The 16,872-nt window shown below is 48.1% G+C and overlaps 4 protein-coding genes across 5 annotated transcripts in view; 3 read left to right on the top strand and 1 right to left on the bottom strand.

The window, feature by feature from the left end:
- LOC131265968 (palmitoyltransferase ZDHHC16) overlaps nt 1–16,872 on the bottom strand; it is a 46,568-nt gene that overhangs the window by 18,756 nt on the left and 10,940 nt on the right. The gene's annotated exons all lie outside the window — the stretch shown is intronic.
- LOC131265964 (aminopeptidase N-like) lies at nt 608–4,364 on the top strand. The gene is made up of 5 exons (XM_058268278.1): nt 608–1,179; nt 1,255–1,704; nt 2,044–2,384; nt 2,469–3,790; nt 3,905–4,364. Exons 1-5 carry the CDS (start codon nt 608–610, stop codon nt 4,361–4,363), a joined length of 3,144 nt encoding a protein of 1,047 aa, XP_058124261.1. The 3' UTR covers nt 4,364.
- Nucleotides 4,875–12,097, top strand: LOC131265007 (uncharacterized). Its single transcript, XM_058267268.1, has 12 exons — nt 4,875–5,560; nt 6,055–6,556; nt 6,628–6,866; nt 6,948–7,602; nt 7,675–8,174; nt 8,244–8,322; nt 8,420–8,439; nt 9,003–9,341; nt 9,448–10,093; nt 10,166–10,404; nt 10,485–11,588; nt 11,651–12,097. Exons 1-12 carry the CDS (start codon nt 4,875–4,877, stop codon nt 11,862–11,864), a joined length of 5,223 nt encoding a protein of 1,740 aa, XP_058123251.1. The 3' UTR covers nt 11,865–12,097.
- LOC131265005 (aminopeptidase N-like) lies at nt 13,378–16,523 on the top strand. Its single transcript, XM_058267267.1, has 5 exons — nt 13,378–13,880; nt 13,963–14,614; nt 14,693–14,931; nt 15,002–16,141; nt 16,219–16,523. The coding sequence occupies exons 1-5, from the start codon at nt 13,378–13,380 to the stop codon at nt 16,433–16,435; spliced, it is 2,751 nt and encodes a 916-aa protein (XP_058123250.1). The 3' UTR covers nt 16,436–16,523.

The raw sequence follows: 16,872 nt of genomic DNA, 5'->3' as shown, positions 1-16,872 counted from the left end.
CAAACTTCAACGAATTTGTCTTTATAAATAAAGGTTTTATTTTGTTAGGAAACAGCAAATTTTTTTGTAATAGTGATTAGATTTGAAAAATTCTTTAGTATAGCAAGAACCTTGCTAACGCAACAATATGCAGGTGAGTTCTTCTAGTCAAATCTAAAAGAAGATGAATTCTATCTTATCATCATGCGATTCAAAAGAAGCTACTGAATAGAACAATCATAAATCATGTTTTTTTTTGGGAAGCCCATGTAATTCATTCGCTGTAATATGGGGAAACGGGTTTGAGGTAAGATAGTTAACAGGCAACTGCTATCAATAGATGGTGTCCTGTCATATAGAGGGCCAACAACAAACATATCTGCACCTCAATAAAATGGCCGTGATGGCTATAGTCCGATTATCTTATCGTAAGCCGCTGATAGACCGATCTAACCGGTGTCAATAGACGTCAGCCCTTGCTGTTTCGGCTTAGCCGGGGAATCGATTGTTAGATGTTAGATGTGACACCGGCTATTAAAGGTTACCGTGTGCGAACTGGACCTACCAGTGCACCGCAAAGGCTGCCAGAAGAAGGGTACACCGGAAAACCCGGTACCGAGAGTAAGCAATGGTGCGTACGTTGAGCGTAGTTTCGATAGGCTTGTGCTGGCTGCTGCTGGCCGGAGCCGAGCGGCCTCCATTCAGGAACGTTGGAATAAATGGGGACGATGAGCTGCTAGGGCAGCCGGTGGATCTAGACGCGGCCAGTGAAGTGATCACCGGTGTGGCCCCGGTTCAGGCTGTGGACGAAACCTACCGCCTACCGAAGACCTCAGTCCCGCTGCACTATGACTTGCATCTGCGCACGGACATTCACCGCAACGAGCGAACGTTCACGGGATCCGTCGCTATCAAGCTGCAGGTGTTGGAGACTACCGATAAGCTGGTGTTGCACAACCGCGGCCTTAGCATCTTGACGGCCAAGGTTTCGTCCCTACCGAACGGTGTCGAAGGAGCGCCCACGCTGATCGGAGACGCCACCTTCAGCCTGGATACGCGTGTGGAACATCTGACGTTTACCAGCCCGACTATCCTGCAGACCGGGTTCTATCTGCTGGAGGTTACGTTCGAGGGACGCCTAACCACCAACGATGACGGGTTCTATGTGTCATCGTACGTGAACGACGCTGGTGAGCGCAGGTAAGCAGCGATCGATTGACATTCATGGTGGTTCTTGTCACGTCACATTCTCGATTTCCGTCACCCCCTGCACAGATATCTGGCGACTACACAGTTCGAGTCGACCAGTGCCCGCATGGCGTTCCCGTGCTACGACGAACCGGCACTAAAGGCCACATTCACCGTGTCGATCACCCACTCCCGGACTTACTTCGCCATCTCGAACATGCCGGTCGCTACCACCACCGACGTAGAGACGGATATGCGAACCACCCAGTTCAATCCGACGCCCGCCATGTCCAGCTACCTGCTGGCATTCGTTGTGTCCGACTTCCTGTACCGCCAGTCCGGAACGCAGCGCGTCTACGCTCGTCCGAATGTATTCAACGAGATCCCCTTCGCCCTGGAGGCGGGTGTCAAAATCCTGAAAGCTCTGGACGACTACCTTGGCATCGAGTACGCCAGCGTTATGCCGAAGATGGACCAAATCGCCGTGCCCGACTTTGCGGCAGGTGCCATGGAGAACTGGGGCTTGGTGACGTACAGGTAAAAAAGGGTGGGGCCGTCCCCGGGCAGGTGTCGATGATTGTGCGTTTATAGTACCCTCTCCTTTTTTTTCCCCCGTCCTCCCTTCCTCATTAACCATACGTCATATAAATCTTCAAATATCGGTACCGCTGGGGCATATCGATCGTAAAATCATGAGAGACCGCTCGATAAGCCATTCGGGGACTAGATTGTCTTCGATCGGAATGGGAAAAAATGCGAAGAAGACGAGAGCAATATAGTACGATCACTATCGCAAACCGCGCTCTTATCGAAACCGATTGGATTCCCATTAACATTGTTCTGTGTACTGTTGTTTTCTTCTTCGGTTTATGGCAGAGAACAATTATTATTGTTCAACCCAGCCGTGAGCACTTATCGCACCAAAACCGGCATCGCGACCACCATTGCGCACGAGTATGCGCACCAGTGGTTCGGCGACTTGGTCAGTCCTGAATGGTGGGAGTACATCTGGTTGAATGAAGGCTTTGCCACGCTGTACGAGTACTATGCGACGGATCTCGCCTACCCGGGTGAGGAGTACTGGGAGCTGTTCAACACGCAGGTCATTCAGGCCGCCATGGTCCCCGACGGTCAGGCATCTACCCGACCGATGAACTGGAATGCGGCGACTCCGGGCGAAATTTCGGCCCTGTTTGATCGCGTTGCCTACCCGAAGTGTAAGTTGTGGAAGAGAAATTGCATGTGGTGGCGAAGGAAGGGGGTGTCCGCAGATGTATGACTGTTTTCCTTTACCTTTCCAGCGGGAAGCGTACTGAACATGATGCGTGTCGTTTTGGGTGATGACAACTGGCGGGCCGGTTTGAAGATCTACCTCGAAGCCCGTGCGTTAAAGGAAGCGAATGATGAACAGCTATACAGTGGTCTGCAGGATGCCATCGAAGGCAAGAATGTACTGCCCGCTGGAGTGACTGTGGCGCAGATCATGCGTACCTGGACGACGGAGGCCGGCTATCCGGTGCTGAACGTGCGCCGATCGTACGATACGGGCGATGTCATTATCTCGCAGGAGCGTTTCTACTCCGACCGCAAGGTGCCGAACGAGAACATCTGGATGATCCCGTACAACATGGTGAACCAGGCTCGGGCAGACTTTAACGAGTTCGATGACTTCCAGTGGTTGGCCAGTAAGGCCGCCCGTATCCAGACGACCGTGCCCGCGACCGAGTGGATCATTTTCAACAAGCAACAGGTTGGCTACTACCGGGTGAACTATGACGAACGTAACTGGGAGTTGATCACCAACGCGCTGATCGCGAACTGGGCCAGCGTGCACCGACTGAACAGGGCGCAGCTGATCGATGACGCGTATTGGCTCGCTCGGTCCGGTCGGCTCGATATGCGCATCACCCTGCGCCTGTTGACCTACCTGCGGAACGAGCAAGAGTACGCCCCGTGGACGGCAGCCAATGTGGTGTTGTCGTACTTCAACAGCCGCCTGCGAGGCACGGCCCAATACCACGATTTCTTGCAGTTCGTGGATGCGCTGATCGAGAACGTCTATAGTACGCTAACGATCGACGCTGTCGCAGCCGACGAAACACTACTGCACAAGTATCTCAAGCAGACGATCTCCACCTGGGCGTGCACGATCGGCTACACTGACTGTCTGACACGGACCGGTGCGCTCCTTAACAGGGAAGCACTTGGTACAGGACCGGCAGTCCCGGCGGACATTTCAACCGTCACGTACTGCTACGGTATGCGCAATGCCGACGAAGCCGTGTACCAGTACATGTACCGCAAGATGATGAACTCGAAGAACTTGGCCGAGCGTACGGCACTGATCGACTCGTTGGGTTGCTCCTCCAACAAGGAATACCTACAGGCGTTCCTCCTGACCGCTCTGGGTAATGGCAACGAGATTAACTATAGCCTCACGGAACGTCGCCGTGTCGTGCAGGCCGTCTACTCGGGAAGCCGTGTCGGCGTAGACGCATTGATCGAGTTCCTCATGGAGGGCACGTACACCAACGATTTTGTCAGCCAGCTTGGTTCGTCAACGCTCACCTCGGCACTGTCCGGCATCGCGTCCCGTTCCAACAATGTAGAGGAACTGAACAAGGTAATAATGGCGCGTTCAGCCTCTACCGTCCGATAGATCGATATTCATGAGAACCAGAGTAACATTCGAGGACCAGGTCTAACAGAGATTTTTATTTTCCCATCCCATTTACAGCTCAACACGCTTATCACGGCACTCGGTGACAGGGTTACCGCACAGACGGCGACCAACCTGCGCAACTCGGTTCAAACTAACATCGCCTGGACGGAAGGATTCGAGGGTCTGATGTTGACCAGCTTCTTGACCGAGTTCCTGGTCGAGTTGGAGACCACCACGACGGAGGCTCCCACGACCACTACGACAGCTGCTACGACAACAGTAGTTACGACGACCGCTCCGGGGGTGACCACGACGACCGCTGCTCCGGGGGTGACCACGACGACCACCGTTCCAGAAGTGACCACTACCGTCGCACCAGCTACAACCGTGACCACTACCGTCGCGCCAGTCACAACCGTGACCACTACGACGGTAGAGACGACGACCGAGGACGATGATGACGGTGGTGCTGCTACAATCAGTGTCTCATTGGCCGCGCTCCTGGTTGTGGTCACAGTACAGCTACTAGGATAATAACGACGACGAAGATTGTCATGACGATGTCGATGATGATAAGATGGTTCGCGTATGACAAGGCCATTGTTCCCAACCATCACCAGGAAATACAGTGTAACGTCATAGCGATGATTAGAGTAAGATAAACGATACAGTATCTTAAATAAACGAGAATTGCGTCTACGATCCTTACATCACACCCCGACTTTTCAATTGTCCACGAGCAATTATCCAACAGCAGACTTGCTGCGTAACGATCTCTTTCGCAATCATGTTTGATAGGGTGGAATGATTCATTCCCGACCATCTCCTGGCATTGTGTTCCTCGGTCGAAGAACTTCCTGGTAATCCATCAGTAAATCCAAATTTCGTTCCCAGAGCCGACTAAGATTAGATCATCGATAAGTATTGTTTGAATTGGCTGGGAATAAAAAGTCCCTCCACTAGCCGGGAGCAATTTAGTTCCATCCGCGCGATTGCAAGCTAACACTTCATTTGCTTCAGAGCACTGGTTTAAGGATCCGACACGATGCTGTTCGGACGGAGCAGCCTGGCGCTGTTGGTACTGTGCACCTTTGCGGTATCTCTCGAAGGACTTTCGCACCCAAGACGCCTAGATCGTAGCAAACTGAACCTGCAGGAGGAGTACTCAGGGCTCAAGGAAGTGCGAGTTCCGAGGGTTTCGTCACAGTACCGTCTGCCGAACGAGACCACACCGGAGAGTTACGTTCTGGAGTTGCACTCCAACATACACCAGCGGGATTTCACCTACACCGGAACGGTGACGGTGCAGATTCTCGTGCTACAGGCAACTCGATCGATCGTCCTGAATTCCCGCGGAGTTGGCATCGTGAGTGTATCGGTACACAATGCCAACCAGAACGTGGTTCCCATCGAAGCCATCGACGTCGATCCCGAACGGGAACTGCTGACGATTCGAACCAACGTCGAGTTCGCCCAGGGCGCTCGGTTACAGCTGACGATTCGCTTCGAGAATGTCCTCCGTGACGACGTGTCCGGGTTCTTCCGGGCCTCGTACTACGCGGAGGGTGTGGAGCGTTTTGCCGCAATCACCCAGTTCCAGCCGGTCGACGCTCGTACCGCGTTCCCGTGCTACGACGAACCGGGCATTCGGGCAACGTTTACAATCATCATCAACAGTGGCGTTGATATGAAAGTTCACTCCAATATGCCAGTAGCTTCGGTGAAGATAATGTAAGTATACCTTTTGTTTGATTTGCGAATGCTATGCGATGGTGGTGTAGTAATGTCCATTTGCCGGAGTTACAAGCGTAGATATATTTCCAACATTTTATAGTAAAGACTACTAACATTGATCGATTATAACTGAAATTCGTACAAATTAGATTGTGTACCTCCTTTCTGTGATGTCGTTCTAAAGATTGAAAAATGTCATTCTTGGTTCCAATGTTAGGCATTATGTATCCTTACTTTTTAAGCTCCAGCATTCCTTCTTTTATTAGACAAATGGTTTTATGGAAGTTTTTTTTTTAATTTGACCAAAATCCCCCTCTTTTTTATGCATGATTTGGGAAATAGTGTACAATGTTGCGAAATATCATCTTTATCGTTTTATGAGTGGTATTTATTGAATTGATGGTTTGCTTAGGTCTTTGATAAATGGATGACTAATGCTTTGCGCCTCGTTCCTGTTGATAATTATCGATCATCAATTTATTTATCATTAGTGGCAACGGTATTAAACAGACGCGCTTCCAAACGACCCCACGAATGCCGACGTACCTGGTCGCGTTTGCGATAACCGATGGGTTTCTTAGTACGCGAACCACCTTGAGGTCTCCCCCATCCACCATCAACATGGAGGTTCTAGCGCCACCGGGAACGACCGCCAGTGCGCAAGCATACGGTCTTACTTCAGGGGCCGCCGCCATTCGGGCAGTCGAGCAGTACTTCAATCAAACGTACGATCTTCCGAAGCTCGACCAGCTTGCCGTGCCGGCCCTGTACTTTGGCGCAATGGAAAACTGGGGCTTAGTCATCTACGCCGAGCCGTACCTTCTGTACGACGAAGCGACCGGTACGAACCGCGATAAGGAGAATGTCATCGCCACCATCGTGCACGAGTTTGTGCATCAGCTTTTGGGCAACCTGCTCACACCGCACTGGTGGTCCGATCTGTTCCTGAGCGAGGGATTCGCCACGCTTTATGAGTACTATCTTACCAGCGAGGTACGGTAAATGAGTCACATAATGAGGTTTGTTGTTTTTACATTTATCAAACCCCTTTACACCTTCTACAGCTCGAGCCAAGCATTCGATTTAGGGAAACTTTTACCATCGAGGCGCTTCAAACGGCCTTGCTGGTGGACAGTAACATCAACATTAGGCCAATTTCGTACGAGGTGGATACACGGCGTGATGTCGAGCGTATGTTTGATATCATTTCGTACCAAAAGGCGGGCAGTGTTCTTCGCATGTTCCATCACGCACTCGGCGAAAGAACGTTCCAGAAGGGCATGCGAAGATACATAAACACAAAGTAATGCATACTGATGAAATGTTTTTGGAAAATTTGTTCGATTTCATAAACATCTCCTTTTGCGTGTACAATATTTTCCAGCAAAGACAAATCTGTTACGCCGGATGATCTATTCGCAAGCCTCCAAAGTGCCGCCCAGGAAGATGCTGTGCTTCCGGTGTCATATGACGTCGCAAGCCTCATGCGTCCCTGGATCTACCAGTCCGGCTATCCCCTGGTCACGGTAGAACTGCACGGTGACGAGCTTGTCTTCCGGCAAGAGCACTATCTTAACGCCGATATAACTACTTCCTCCGACCGTACGTGGTGGATTCCTATCGCCTACGACCTGTTGACGGCGGGCACCACTCAGCGAAAACAATTGTGGATACCACAAGGCACTTCCCAGGTTACGTGGCCGGAACCAGCTGTCACTGAGAATACGCTAATTCTATTGAATCCACACCAGATCGCCTACTATCGGGTGAACTACGATGTGAATCTCTGGGAGCGTTTGATACGGCATCTTATTTCGGATCCAACGAGCATTCCACCGGCTTCCCGGGGCCAACTGCTCGACGATTGCTTCAAGCTTTTCCAAACAGAGCGTAACGATGCCACGATACTGTTCAGCTTGCTACAGTACATAGGTCAGGAAGTCGACGCCATACCGTGGACCGTGGCACTGGCTGCAGACAATCTGGGAGTTTTACAAGGCGCACTAATCCCTGATCGTTCTGCGTACGAAGCATTTGCGGTATGTGCTATGATCATTTAACTAGGATTCTTAATTGGAGATCACGCGTCACTAAACATTCCCATCATATAGACCTTCGTTGCAGCACAAATTACGAATGTCTTCAACCTGGTGCGCTTCGACGCAGGGCCCGATGATGCACACGAACTTCAACAACTACGTAGTACCGTGATCGAGTGGAGTTGCCGCATGGGACTAGCTGCTTGTCGCACGGTAGCCCTATCCAGGATGCTGGATGACTTTACCGGTGCCGTTTCTATACCGGCCTATCTGAAGAGAAGTGTATACTGTGGTGGCGCTACGATCGCCAGTCTAGAGCAACTCGAGGCCCTATGGCTGCGATTAGAGACGGTCACCGATTATCGGGAGCGAGCGTTCATCATCGACACGCTGGCCTGTGCAGAGGATGCTACATTTCTGGACGCGTTGCTCTTGTCCATCCTGGAACGGCCGACGATGTATCTCTCTGGGGAATGGGAGATGGTTTTAACGGCTGTATACCAGCAGTCGGCCATCGGCTATGATGCGGTCGATCACTGGTTGTCTCGCAATTTCCTCGATATATTACAAAGGTATGTCTCGGAAGTCCTATAGAACGTATCGGTCAATTGATTTCATTTGACTTTAACTTCGGATTACAGCATTGCAAGCGAACCAGCGTTTTTGGATATCCTTGCCGATATCGAGCGACGAGCGGATAATATTGGCCGATACTATGAGGTACGTACAACCAACGAATTAGTTCACTTGAATCTCGATTTTGTTAATGGAGTGATTTTTAATATTTTATTTGATGATTATTGTTTCTTATTTGCAGTTGATCCAACTTCTGAAACTGTTTTAGCAGAGTATTACAACCACTGCAGCTAAACCAGTTCAAACAAATAACATATATATGAGTGTACGGAACAAATATTGTATTTTAAATTATCACAAATAAACTACTCGGTAACAGTTTTTAACAGTTATTCTTTTGAGTTATGCATGCTTGCAACGTTGATGAAATGAAAGGTCAAATAACTGCCAATAAAGTTTTATTATCTTTGCTTATGCTGCAGCTTTACAATGCCAGCTTTCCCTCCCAGTGTCCTTGGCTAGATTTTACCACGAGACGCAGATATGAAAACTAATAGGTTCACGAACCAACGTCGTTTACAATTTACCACACTTCGTTGCAGATGGAAAAACGAATAGTCCATTTCAAATAAATACCCGTTTGCTGGAAGTGGTTTAAGGTACTCGTAGTTTGGTGTCTCTTCTGGAAAGATGAACTGTCGAACACTGTTGGTAGTAGCCTTCGTTTTGCTCGGAAGCAACAATGTAAGAGGACAGAACTCTAGACCACGGCGTGGTTTTTTCAGTTTCCGCCTTCCAAACAACACCGTCCCTATACACTACAGTCTTCAGCTAGAAACCTATATTGACCGGGGCATTTTCGAGTACACCGGAACGTTACAGATTGAAATCAAAGTAGTCAAACCAACTGATCAGATTGTGCTGCACAGTGTGCGCAGTGTGATCAAAAGTCTGAAGTTACTTAATAGTGTACAAAATCAAATACCGATCAAAGGATACGTGTTCGACAAGGAGAAGGAGTTTCTGGTAATTAATGTGGGAGAGGTGGTACAACCGACCAGCGGAACCTACATGCTTGACATCGCGTTCACCAACACTATCGACCGATACGATCGAGCAGGGTTTTACCGTTCATCTTATGTCAGCGCTAATGGTACTACACGGTGAGTTATTTTGAATGTTTTAAGTTTTTCTAGTGTTGAGTACTTATTATTGTTGATACTAACAGAATAACCCATTTATTACTCCACAATCAAATTTAATTACTAGCCACCTAGGGTTGACGCAGTTCGAACCCATTGATGCAAGAACTGCATTCCCGTGCTACGATGAACCAGGAATAAAAGCAACCTTCGAAATCGTCGTCACGTGCGGCCTGGAGTATCACGTGCGCTCGAACACACCGGGCAAGTCAACGGTTGATGGCGACCGTAAGATATTTAAGTTCGAAAAAACTCCCCCTATGCAGACTTACCTGGTTGCCTGGCTCGTATCCGATTTCGTGGGTGAAGAAGCAACATTACCACAAACAATGCTAACGGTAGCGACCTGGGCTAAGCCTCAGTCGGCAAACCTTCTTACGTTCTCTGTCAATGCTTCGAAGCGGTTTATCCCTGTAATGGAGCGCTACTTCAACGAGCGGTATTCTCTGTCCAAAATCGACAATGTTGCCATCCCGGACAGTGACTACGCAAATGGGGCCATGGAAAACTGGGGCCTAGTAACCTACAGGGAATCAATGGTTCTCTTTGATCCACTAAAGCATGGGTTTAGCCGGCAGGTAGTCGTGGTGGAGACAATTGCTCATGAGTACATACATCAGTTCTTTGGCAACCTGCTGGCACCGAAATGGTGGAGCTTCTTGTGGTTGAATGAAGGCTTAGCTCGCTTTTATGAATGTTACATAGGATCTTTGGTACGACGCAAGTTGGGCTTACTTCCCTGCATGATTTTTCTAACGAATCTCATCTAACCTTAAACTATCTAGAGCCATCCAGACCTCATCCATCGAGAACTATTTGTTGCGGACACCATGCAAAAAGCCTTCAACGTAGACAAATGGCCAAATGTTATTCCGATGACACATTACGATGAAACGCGCCACGGAATTAAGCATCGCTTTAATAATGTTGTTTATGACAAAGCGGCCAGCGTTCTGCGCATGATGCACTACGCCCTCGGAGAGCGTACCTTCCAGAAGGGATTACGCTACTATTTGCAGCAAAAGTAAGTGCACAATTTCACTACAATAATTTTGTTTCTATTTTTTTAATTCCATGTCTGTTGTTCTCTTCCTTCATGAACAGCAAGCCCCGCGGGGTTGTTGAAGAGTCTAATCTTTTCGATAGTCTAGATCAAGCCGCTAAAGAAGACAAAGCACTGCCAGCGAACCTGTCCATGCATGAAATTTTCGGTTCCTGGTCTAATCAGGCCGGCGTTCCGATTGTGTCGGTACGACGTAATCGAAGTGAGTTCTACTTCACACAGACGCGCTACTATGCTGAACCTCAGGAGGATCCCCTTAATAGCTCCTGGTGGATTCCGATCTCCTTCTCGACGCAATCCAACACGGCGTACGAGAAGTTGCCCGCATTCTGGATGCCACCGCACATCTCGGAGGTTTCGTACAGTATTCCACTTGCTGAGGGAGAAACGGTGACATTCAATCCTCACTCGACCGGTTACTACCGCATCTCATACGAAGAACCACTGCTGGACGAGCTCATCCAGCGTTTGACTACCGATCATGGTTCAATACAACCGGCAGCTCGTGCTCGCCTGATCGACGACACGTTGAACATCGCATATCGTGATGGAGGAGACTATAGTGCGGCCCTGAAGCTGATGAGCTATCTCCGCGACGAAACCGACTACGTCCCATGGGTGGTGGCGTACGAGAACCTGCGGTATCTTAAGACAATGCTGCGCGGCGATGCAAAGGCTTCGGAGATGCTGCAGACTTTCACCGAACAACTGGCTGCACCACTGCTCGAAAAGTACAGCTTTGCCAAACGATCACACGAGTCGGCCAACGATGAAGAGCTCAGATCGATTGCGATCGAGCTGGCTTGCAGTGCTAGCGAATCCTGCAAGAGCGCCGAAAACTTTTACAACGCCAACGATCGTGCCTTGGTGTGCAGTGGACTCCGCTTGGCCAGAGCCGACGAACGAAACGAGATTGCAGAAAAAATGTCTCGTGGTATGGAAAGCCAGTCAAATGATCTTTCGGCGAGAACATACATCGAGGAAGTTGTAGACTGCACGGGACATAATGTTCAGGGTGTCCAATACCTTTTTGAACTTGAAGAATCTGTGCGTAGCAAAAGTTTGTATCATTTGATCGTGGGAATGAAAGTTACTCCTAGCAGTGTCATACACACACTCCACGCGGAAATCTCTCAGCGGCAGAGGTATGATATGTATTCAAATGTTATTACAAAATTTCATAACACGTTTATTTTCATCCTACCAGTGACTTCAAACCTGCTACGATCGCCCAATTCCTACTGGAGCTATCCCATTACGTAACGGACCCGTCTGAAATTGATCTATTCCGCTCTGCTGTATCAAACACAGCCCCATCCGTTGTCTCGGCGATCGATTACAAGCTGCAAGCCAACCGCAAATGGATTGACAGGAACGTGAAACCCTTAACCGCTGCATTAAGTCAAATCTTGGCCCAGTGAATAAGAAGATTCAAACAAGAAGTTTTTTATGTATTGAAACCAATTCAATCACATATAAGAACGTGCTCTGGTCAGTGCTTTTTTGCTTCTGGTGCAAGAATCGGCGCATCATGCACGTATTGAATACAACGTACGCATGTTCCAGCCTTTTTTACTGTCGCTACAGGTTTCTCTCACACTTGTTTATGCATATTTATATCATTTCTATTTATCAATATTCTATATTCAAATAAAAGGTTAAAAATTACTGCATATAATAGATTTTCGTTATTTTCAGAACTCACACATTCAAAGCCAATCACAACAAATAAATAGAACATTTAGTGCAACATATTACTACAAGGCCCAAAACCGCTAAAACTATACAGTTCAAATGTAATTAATATGCCAAATGAATGAAATTTCTCACGAAAAACGATATAAAACCTTTCTGAGCAAGTAGATTCAAAAATGTTTCAGGTTCCCCGATAGAAGGTTGGCATATCCTCCATGAAACTCCATAATGCTTTAACAGTCGGCTATTTCACAAGTTTATATATGAATGCAGCATCCTAATAGATAAGAATGTAGCACACTTTGCCATTATGCTAACGGGTAAAGTAGATAGCAATACGTCATATTACTATCTAGTGCACCCGTGTGTCGAAATGCCATTGTGATTTCTTTTTTTCAATCATGTGAACGCATTTATAGCATGATAAAAATAATTCAAACTTCTGTGGTTCTGCTAGTAGCACTAGATTATAAAGCTTTTCAGATAAGATTTCATTCCTGCGCAAGTTACTCCCTAGTGTGAAATATCCAGTTTCTAAAGTTCAAGTGTTGTGGAAATGTTCAAGTGTTTTGAAAATTGTAAACATGATCCTCTTCAATGAACGGGACTGTAAAATCCTGTGTCGAAATCAATGTATAAATCAATTTAATTTTGATTAGAAACAAAGTGAAAAGTATTGAGTTTTAACTTTTAAATGACCATTTTCTTGTTAGTAGTAGCTGTTTACTACTGCATCTGGCTTATCAAAATTTTATTTGATCACAACTGATAGTAATCCGGAATCGATAACTGAAAATACTGAATGAGCATTCAAAAAAAGAAAAATAATAAGCGCCATAACGTACAATCCCAATGATAACAAGAAATACTATACTCCATTGTCATTGTGGATTAGCTACTTAAGTGCCACACTTTGGGGTGGCTTTGATAGATGTGTGCCTTTCCCTCTGGCACCGGTCATAAAAATGTAATGTAATGGTCCCTCTCTCAGGTAGCATGTTTCGAATTCCAACTGTCGATACAGTTTTCAGGTAGCGGTTTGTCCCAAAACCCAGTATCATCTGTAAGCCCACATCTGTTTCCCCTTGCTGATAAGATACGCAAACGCCTATTGTCATACACCCGAAGTGGCCGGACTATATAAATACTCCCTCCTGCGAGGGTAGAGCTCGAACCCGTGATATAGTCGTTTAGTGTACTCACCTCCTTACAACCGCTAGGGTTGTGTTGAGTGAAAGGATGAAACTTTCTACAAGCAAAGGTAGCCGTGGCGCACCGGCGCTGCTGCTGCTGTTGGCGCTGTTTGCCGCCGTGCCGAATGCCGTGCAGGGACGTGCCGCCCCATCTGCTCGTGCTTTCGATTCGTTCCGTCTGCCAAACAGTACCGTGCCAACACACTACACGCTGCACTTGGATACGGACATTGACCAAGGCATTTTCGAGTACACCGGTAAGGTGCAGATCCGCATCAATGTGCTCGAGACGACCGATCAGATTGTGCTGCACAGTTTGCGCAATGTGATCACCAGTTTGCATGTGCGAAACAGTGCTCAGTTGGAAGTCCCAGTCAAGGGGTACGAGTTTGACGAGGAGAAAGAGTTCTTGGTGATCAACTTGGGCACAGTGTTGTACCCTAGCAGTGGAACCCATACCCTGGACATCGATTTTACCAACAGTATCGACCGCAACGATCAGGCAGGCTTCTACCGATCGTCCTATGTAGACGAACAAGGTGTCACTCGGTAAGGATAAGTCGCTTTTCTATTCTAGAACTAACGTTGGGGAAAACAGTACACAAATTGTTAACATGCCCATCTGCCGCAGGTATCATGGTTTGACTCAGTTCGAGTCGGTCGATGCCAGAACTTCGTTCCCGTGCTACGATGAGCCCGGAATAAAAACGACCTACGACATCAGTATCACCTGCGGAAACTCCTATCATGCACGCTCGAATGCCCCAATGCTTGGCATTAGACTGCTCTCCGGGGGCAAAAAGCTTTCCACTTTCGCTACGACCCCCCGCATGCAAACCTATCTGGTGGCCTGGTTGGTGTCCGACTTTATTTCCGAGCGCGAAGTGTTAAAGCAGCCCCAGCTTGCTGTCGCAACCTGGGCCAAGCCAACGTCGGCGAATGTGCTCACCTACTCGGTTGAGGCCTCCGTTAAGTTCATGCGCGCCATGGAGGAATACTTTGGCGAACAGTACACCATGTCGAAAATCGACAATGTTGCCATCAAGGACGGTGACTACGCGGCTGGCGCCATGGAGAACTGGGGCCTCGTTACCTACCGGGAGTCGTCCATATTCTTCAACCCGGAAACGCAAACCCAATCACAGCAGATCGGAGTGGTAACGATTGTAGGTCATGAGTTTACGCACCAGTTCTTCGGTAACCTGCTGGCACCGAAATGGTGGAGCTATCTTTGGCTGAACGAAGGGTTTGCGCGGCTCTATCAGTACTACGTTGGATCTATTGTAAGTCACATGCCATAGCATTTTCATTCATTTTTTATTTGACCTAGTTCTCTACGTTCTTGCGGCTTATTTTTGTAGAGCCACCCGGAGCACGGACTACGCGAGCGGTTTATTACGGGCCCCATGCAGAATGCCTTCTCTTCCGATGGAACGCCGACCATTCGTCCGATGACGTACTACATTGACACACGGGCTGGAATTTCGCGTCTTTTCGACCGAATTGCCTACGATAAATCGGCCAGCGTTCTGCGCATGATGAGCTACGCCCTCGGAGAGGGTACGTTCCAGAAGGGATTACGCTACTATGTGCAGCAAAAGTAAGTGAAAATATAACCTTCACGCGTAGTTCACACTTTAGCTCATCCATTTTTTTCAATTTATTAACAGTAAGGCCCGTGGCGTTGTTGAAGAGTCTAATCTTTTCGATAGTCTCGATCAAGCCGCTAAAGAAGATGCGGTGCTGCCAGTGACTTTCTCCATGCATGAAATTTTCGGTTCCTGGTCCAATCAGGCCGGCGTCCCGATTGTGTCCGTCCGTCGTGATGGAGACGAGTTCTTCTTCACACAGTCGCGCTACTATGCTGAACCTCAGGAGGATCCCCTTAATAGCTCCTGGTGGATTCCGATCTCCTTCTCGACGCAATCCAACACGGCGTACGAGAAGTTGCCCGCATTCTGGATGCCACCGCACATCTCGGAGGTTTCGTACAGTATCCCACTTGCCGAGGGAGAAACTGTGACATTCAATCCTCACTCGACCGGTTACTACCGCATCTCGTACGAAGAACCACTGCTGGACGAGCTCATCCAGCGTTTGACTACCGATCATGGTTCAATACAACCGGCGGCTCGTGCTCGCCTGATCGACGACACGTTGAACATCGCATATCGTGATGGAGGAGACTATAGTGCAGCCTTGAAGCTGATGAGCTATCTCCGCGACGAAACCGATTACGTCCCATGGATGGTGGCGTACGAGAACCTGCGGTATCTAAAGACAATGCTGCGCGGCAATGCAAAGGCTTCGGAGATGTTGGAGACTTTCGCCGAACAACTGGCTGCACCACTGCTCGAAAAGTACAGCTTTGCCAAACGATCACACGAGTCGGCCAACGATGAAGAGCTCAGATCGATTGCGATCGAGCTGGCTTGCAGTGCTAGCGAATCCTGCAAGAGCGCCGCCATGGCCAGTGTCAATGTTAAAGCAAGAAGTGTCGAAAACTTCTACAACGCCAACGATCGTGCCTTGGTGTGCAGTGGACTCCGCTTGGCCAGAGCCGACGAACGAAAAGAGTTTGCGGAACAAATGTCTTATGAGATGGAAAGCCAAGCAGATGATCCGTTCGCGAGGAAATACATTCGGGAAACGGTAGACTGCACGGGTAAAAATGTTCAAGGTGTCCGATACCTGTTTGATCTCGACGAAGCAGAACGTACAAACGCTCTGTACCGTTTGATCGTGGGATCCAAGGTTGCTCCTGGGGATTTGATTCAATCACTCACCTCGGACCTCTCCCGACGTCAGAGGTAAGTTACTCGTTAGACTCGAGATGAATCGAACCAAAATTATCTTATGTTCAATCCCAATTTCTTCTCTTTTCCAGCTCCAATTTAAATCCCACTACGATTTCCAAATTCCTCCTGGAGGTATCCCATTACGTAACGGACCCGTCCGACATTAGTCTGCTGTCGTCGGCAGTATCACAGTTCGCTCCATCAGCTGCATCGGAGATCGATTACCAGCTGATGGCCAACCAACGGTGGATTGAGAGGAACGTCCAACCACTTACTGATGCACTGAGCCAAATCGTCGCCGTCTGACGCAAGCAATGATTGCCCAAAGTTCACTACCTTAATCTGATGGACGAGGTTATTACGGAAGAAAAAGAAAATAAAGTCAGTCCTTCTGAAAACCAAACAAATGATCAAAATAGCTTACATTCCCCCAGGGCTAGGGTTATTTTGTAGCGATAAGATTAAAAAACTTGTCAATAAAAATGACAATCGAACGAATCGTTAAGCTCCCACACGCCTAAGTTGCACTTATTGTTCTTATCAGACAAATAGCTTGTTGAGATGATCTTCACTTTTTGGCTTATCTTGTGATAGAGCTATATCTGGACATTCATGCAATCGTAAGCTTATCACAAATTGAATCGAACATATCTTTTGTTATATAGCATAAGTTTAATGATAGTGCAGGGCATTAGCTATTGATAACAAGTTATAGGTTAGCAAAACAATGCAAGATAAAATGA

The sequence above is a fragment of the Anopheles coustani genome, chromosome 2 (genome assembly GCF_943734705.1).
Source record: "Anopheles coustani chromosome 2, idAnoCousDA_361_x.2, whole genome shotgun sequence".
Lineage (NCBI taxonomy): Eukaryota > Metazoa > Arthropoda > Insecta > Diptera > Culicidae > Anopheles > Anopheles coustani.
Note: the sequence above shows the minus strand (reverse complement) of the source record. Positions and strands in the feature narration are given on the sequence as shown.

Coding starts and splice junctions, on each gene's coding strand:
- LOC131265964 (XM_058268278.1), top strand. CDS start 608: ATGGTGCGTACGTTGAGCGTAGTTTCGATAGGCTTGTGCTGGCTGCTG. Junction 1,180..1,254: donor AACGACGCTGGTGAGCGCAG/GTAAGCAGCGAT, acceptor CCCCCTGCACAG/ATATCTGGCGACTACACAGT. Junction 2,385..2,468: donor TCGCGTTGCCTACCCGAAGT/GTAAGTTGTGGA, acceptor TTACCTTTCCAG/CGGGAAGCGTACTGAACATG.
- LOC131265007 (XM_058267268.1), top strand. CDS start 4,875: ATGCTGTTCGGACGGAGCAGCCTGGCGCTGTTGGTACTGTGCACCTTT. Junction 6,557..6,627: donor AGTACTATCTTACCAGCGAG/GTACGGTAAATG, acceptor CACCTTCTACAG/CTCGAGCCAAGCATTCGATT. Junction 6,867..6,947: donor CGAAGATACATAAACACAAA/GTAATGCATACT, acceptor AATATTTTCCAG/CAAAGACAAATCTGTTACGC.
- LOC131265005 (XM_058267267.1), top strand. CDS start 13,378: ATGAAACTTTCTACAAGCAAAGGTAGCCGTGGCGCACCGGCGCTGCTG. Junction 14,615..14,692: donor AGTACTACGTTGGATCTATT/GTAAGTCACATG, acceptor TTATTTTTGTAG/AGCCACCCGGAGCACGGACT. Junction 16,142..16,218: donor GACCTCTCCCGACGTCAGAG/GTAAGTTACTCG, acceptor TCTCTTTTCCAG/CTCCAATTTAAATCCCACTA.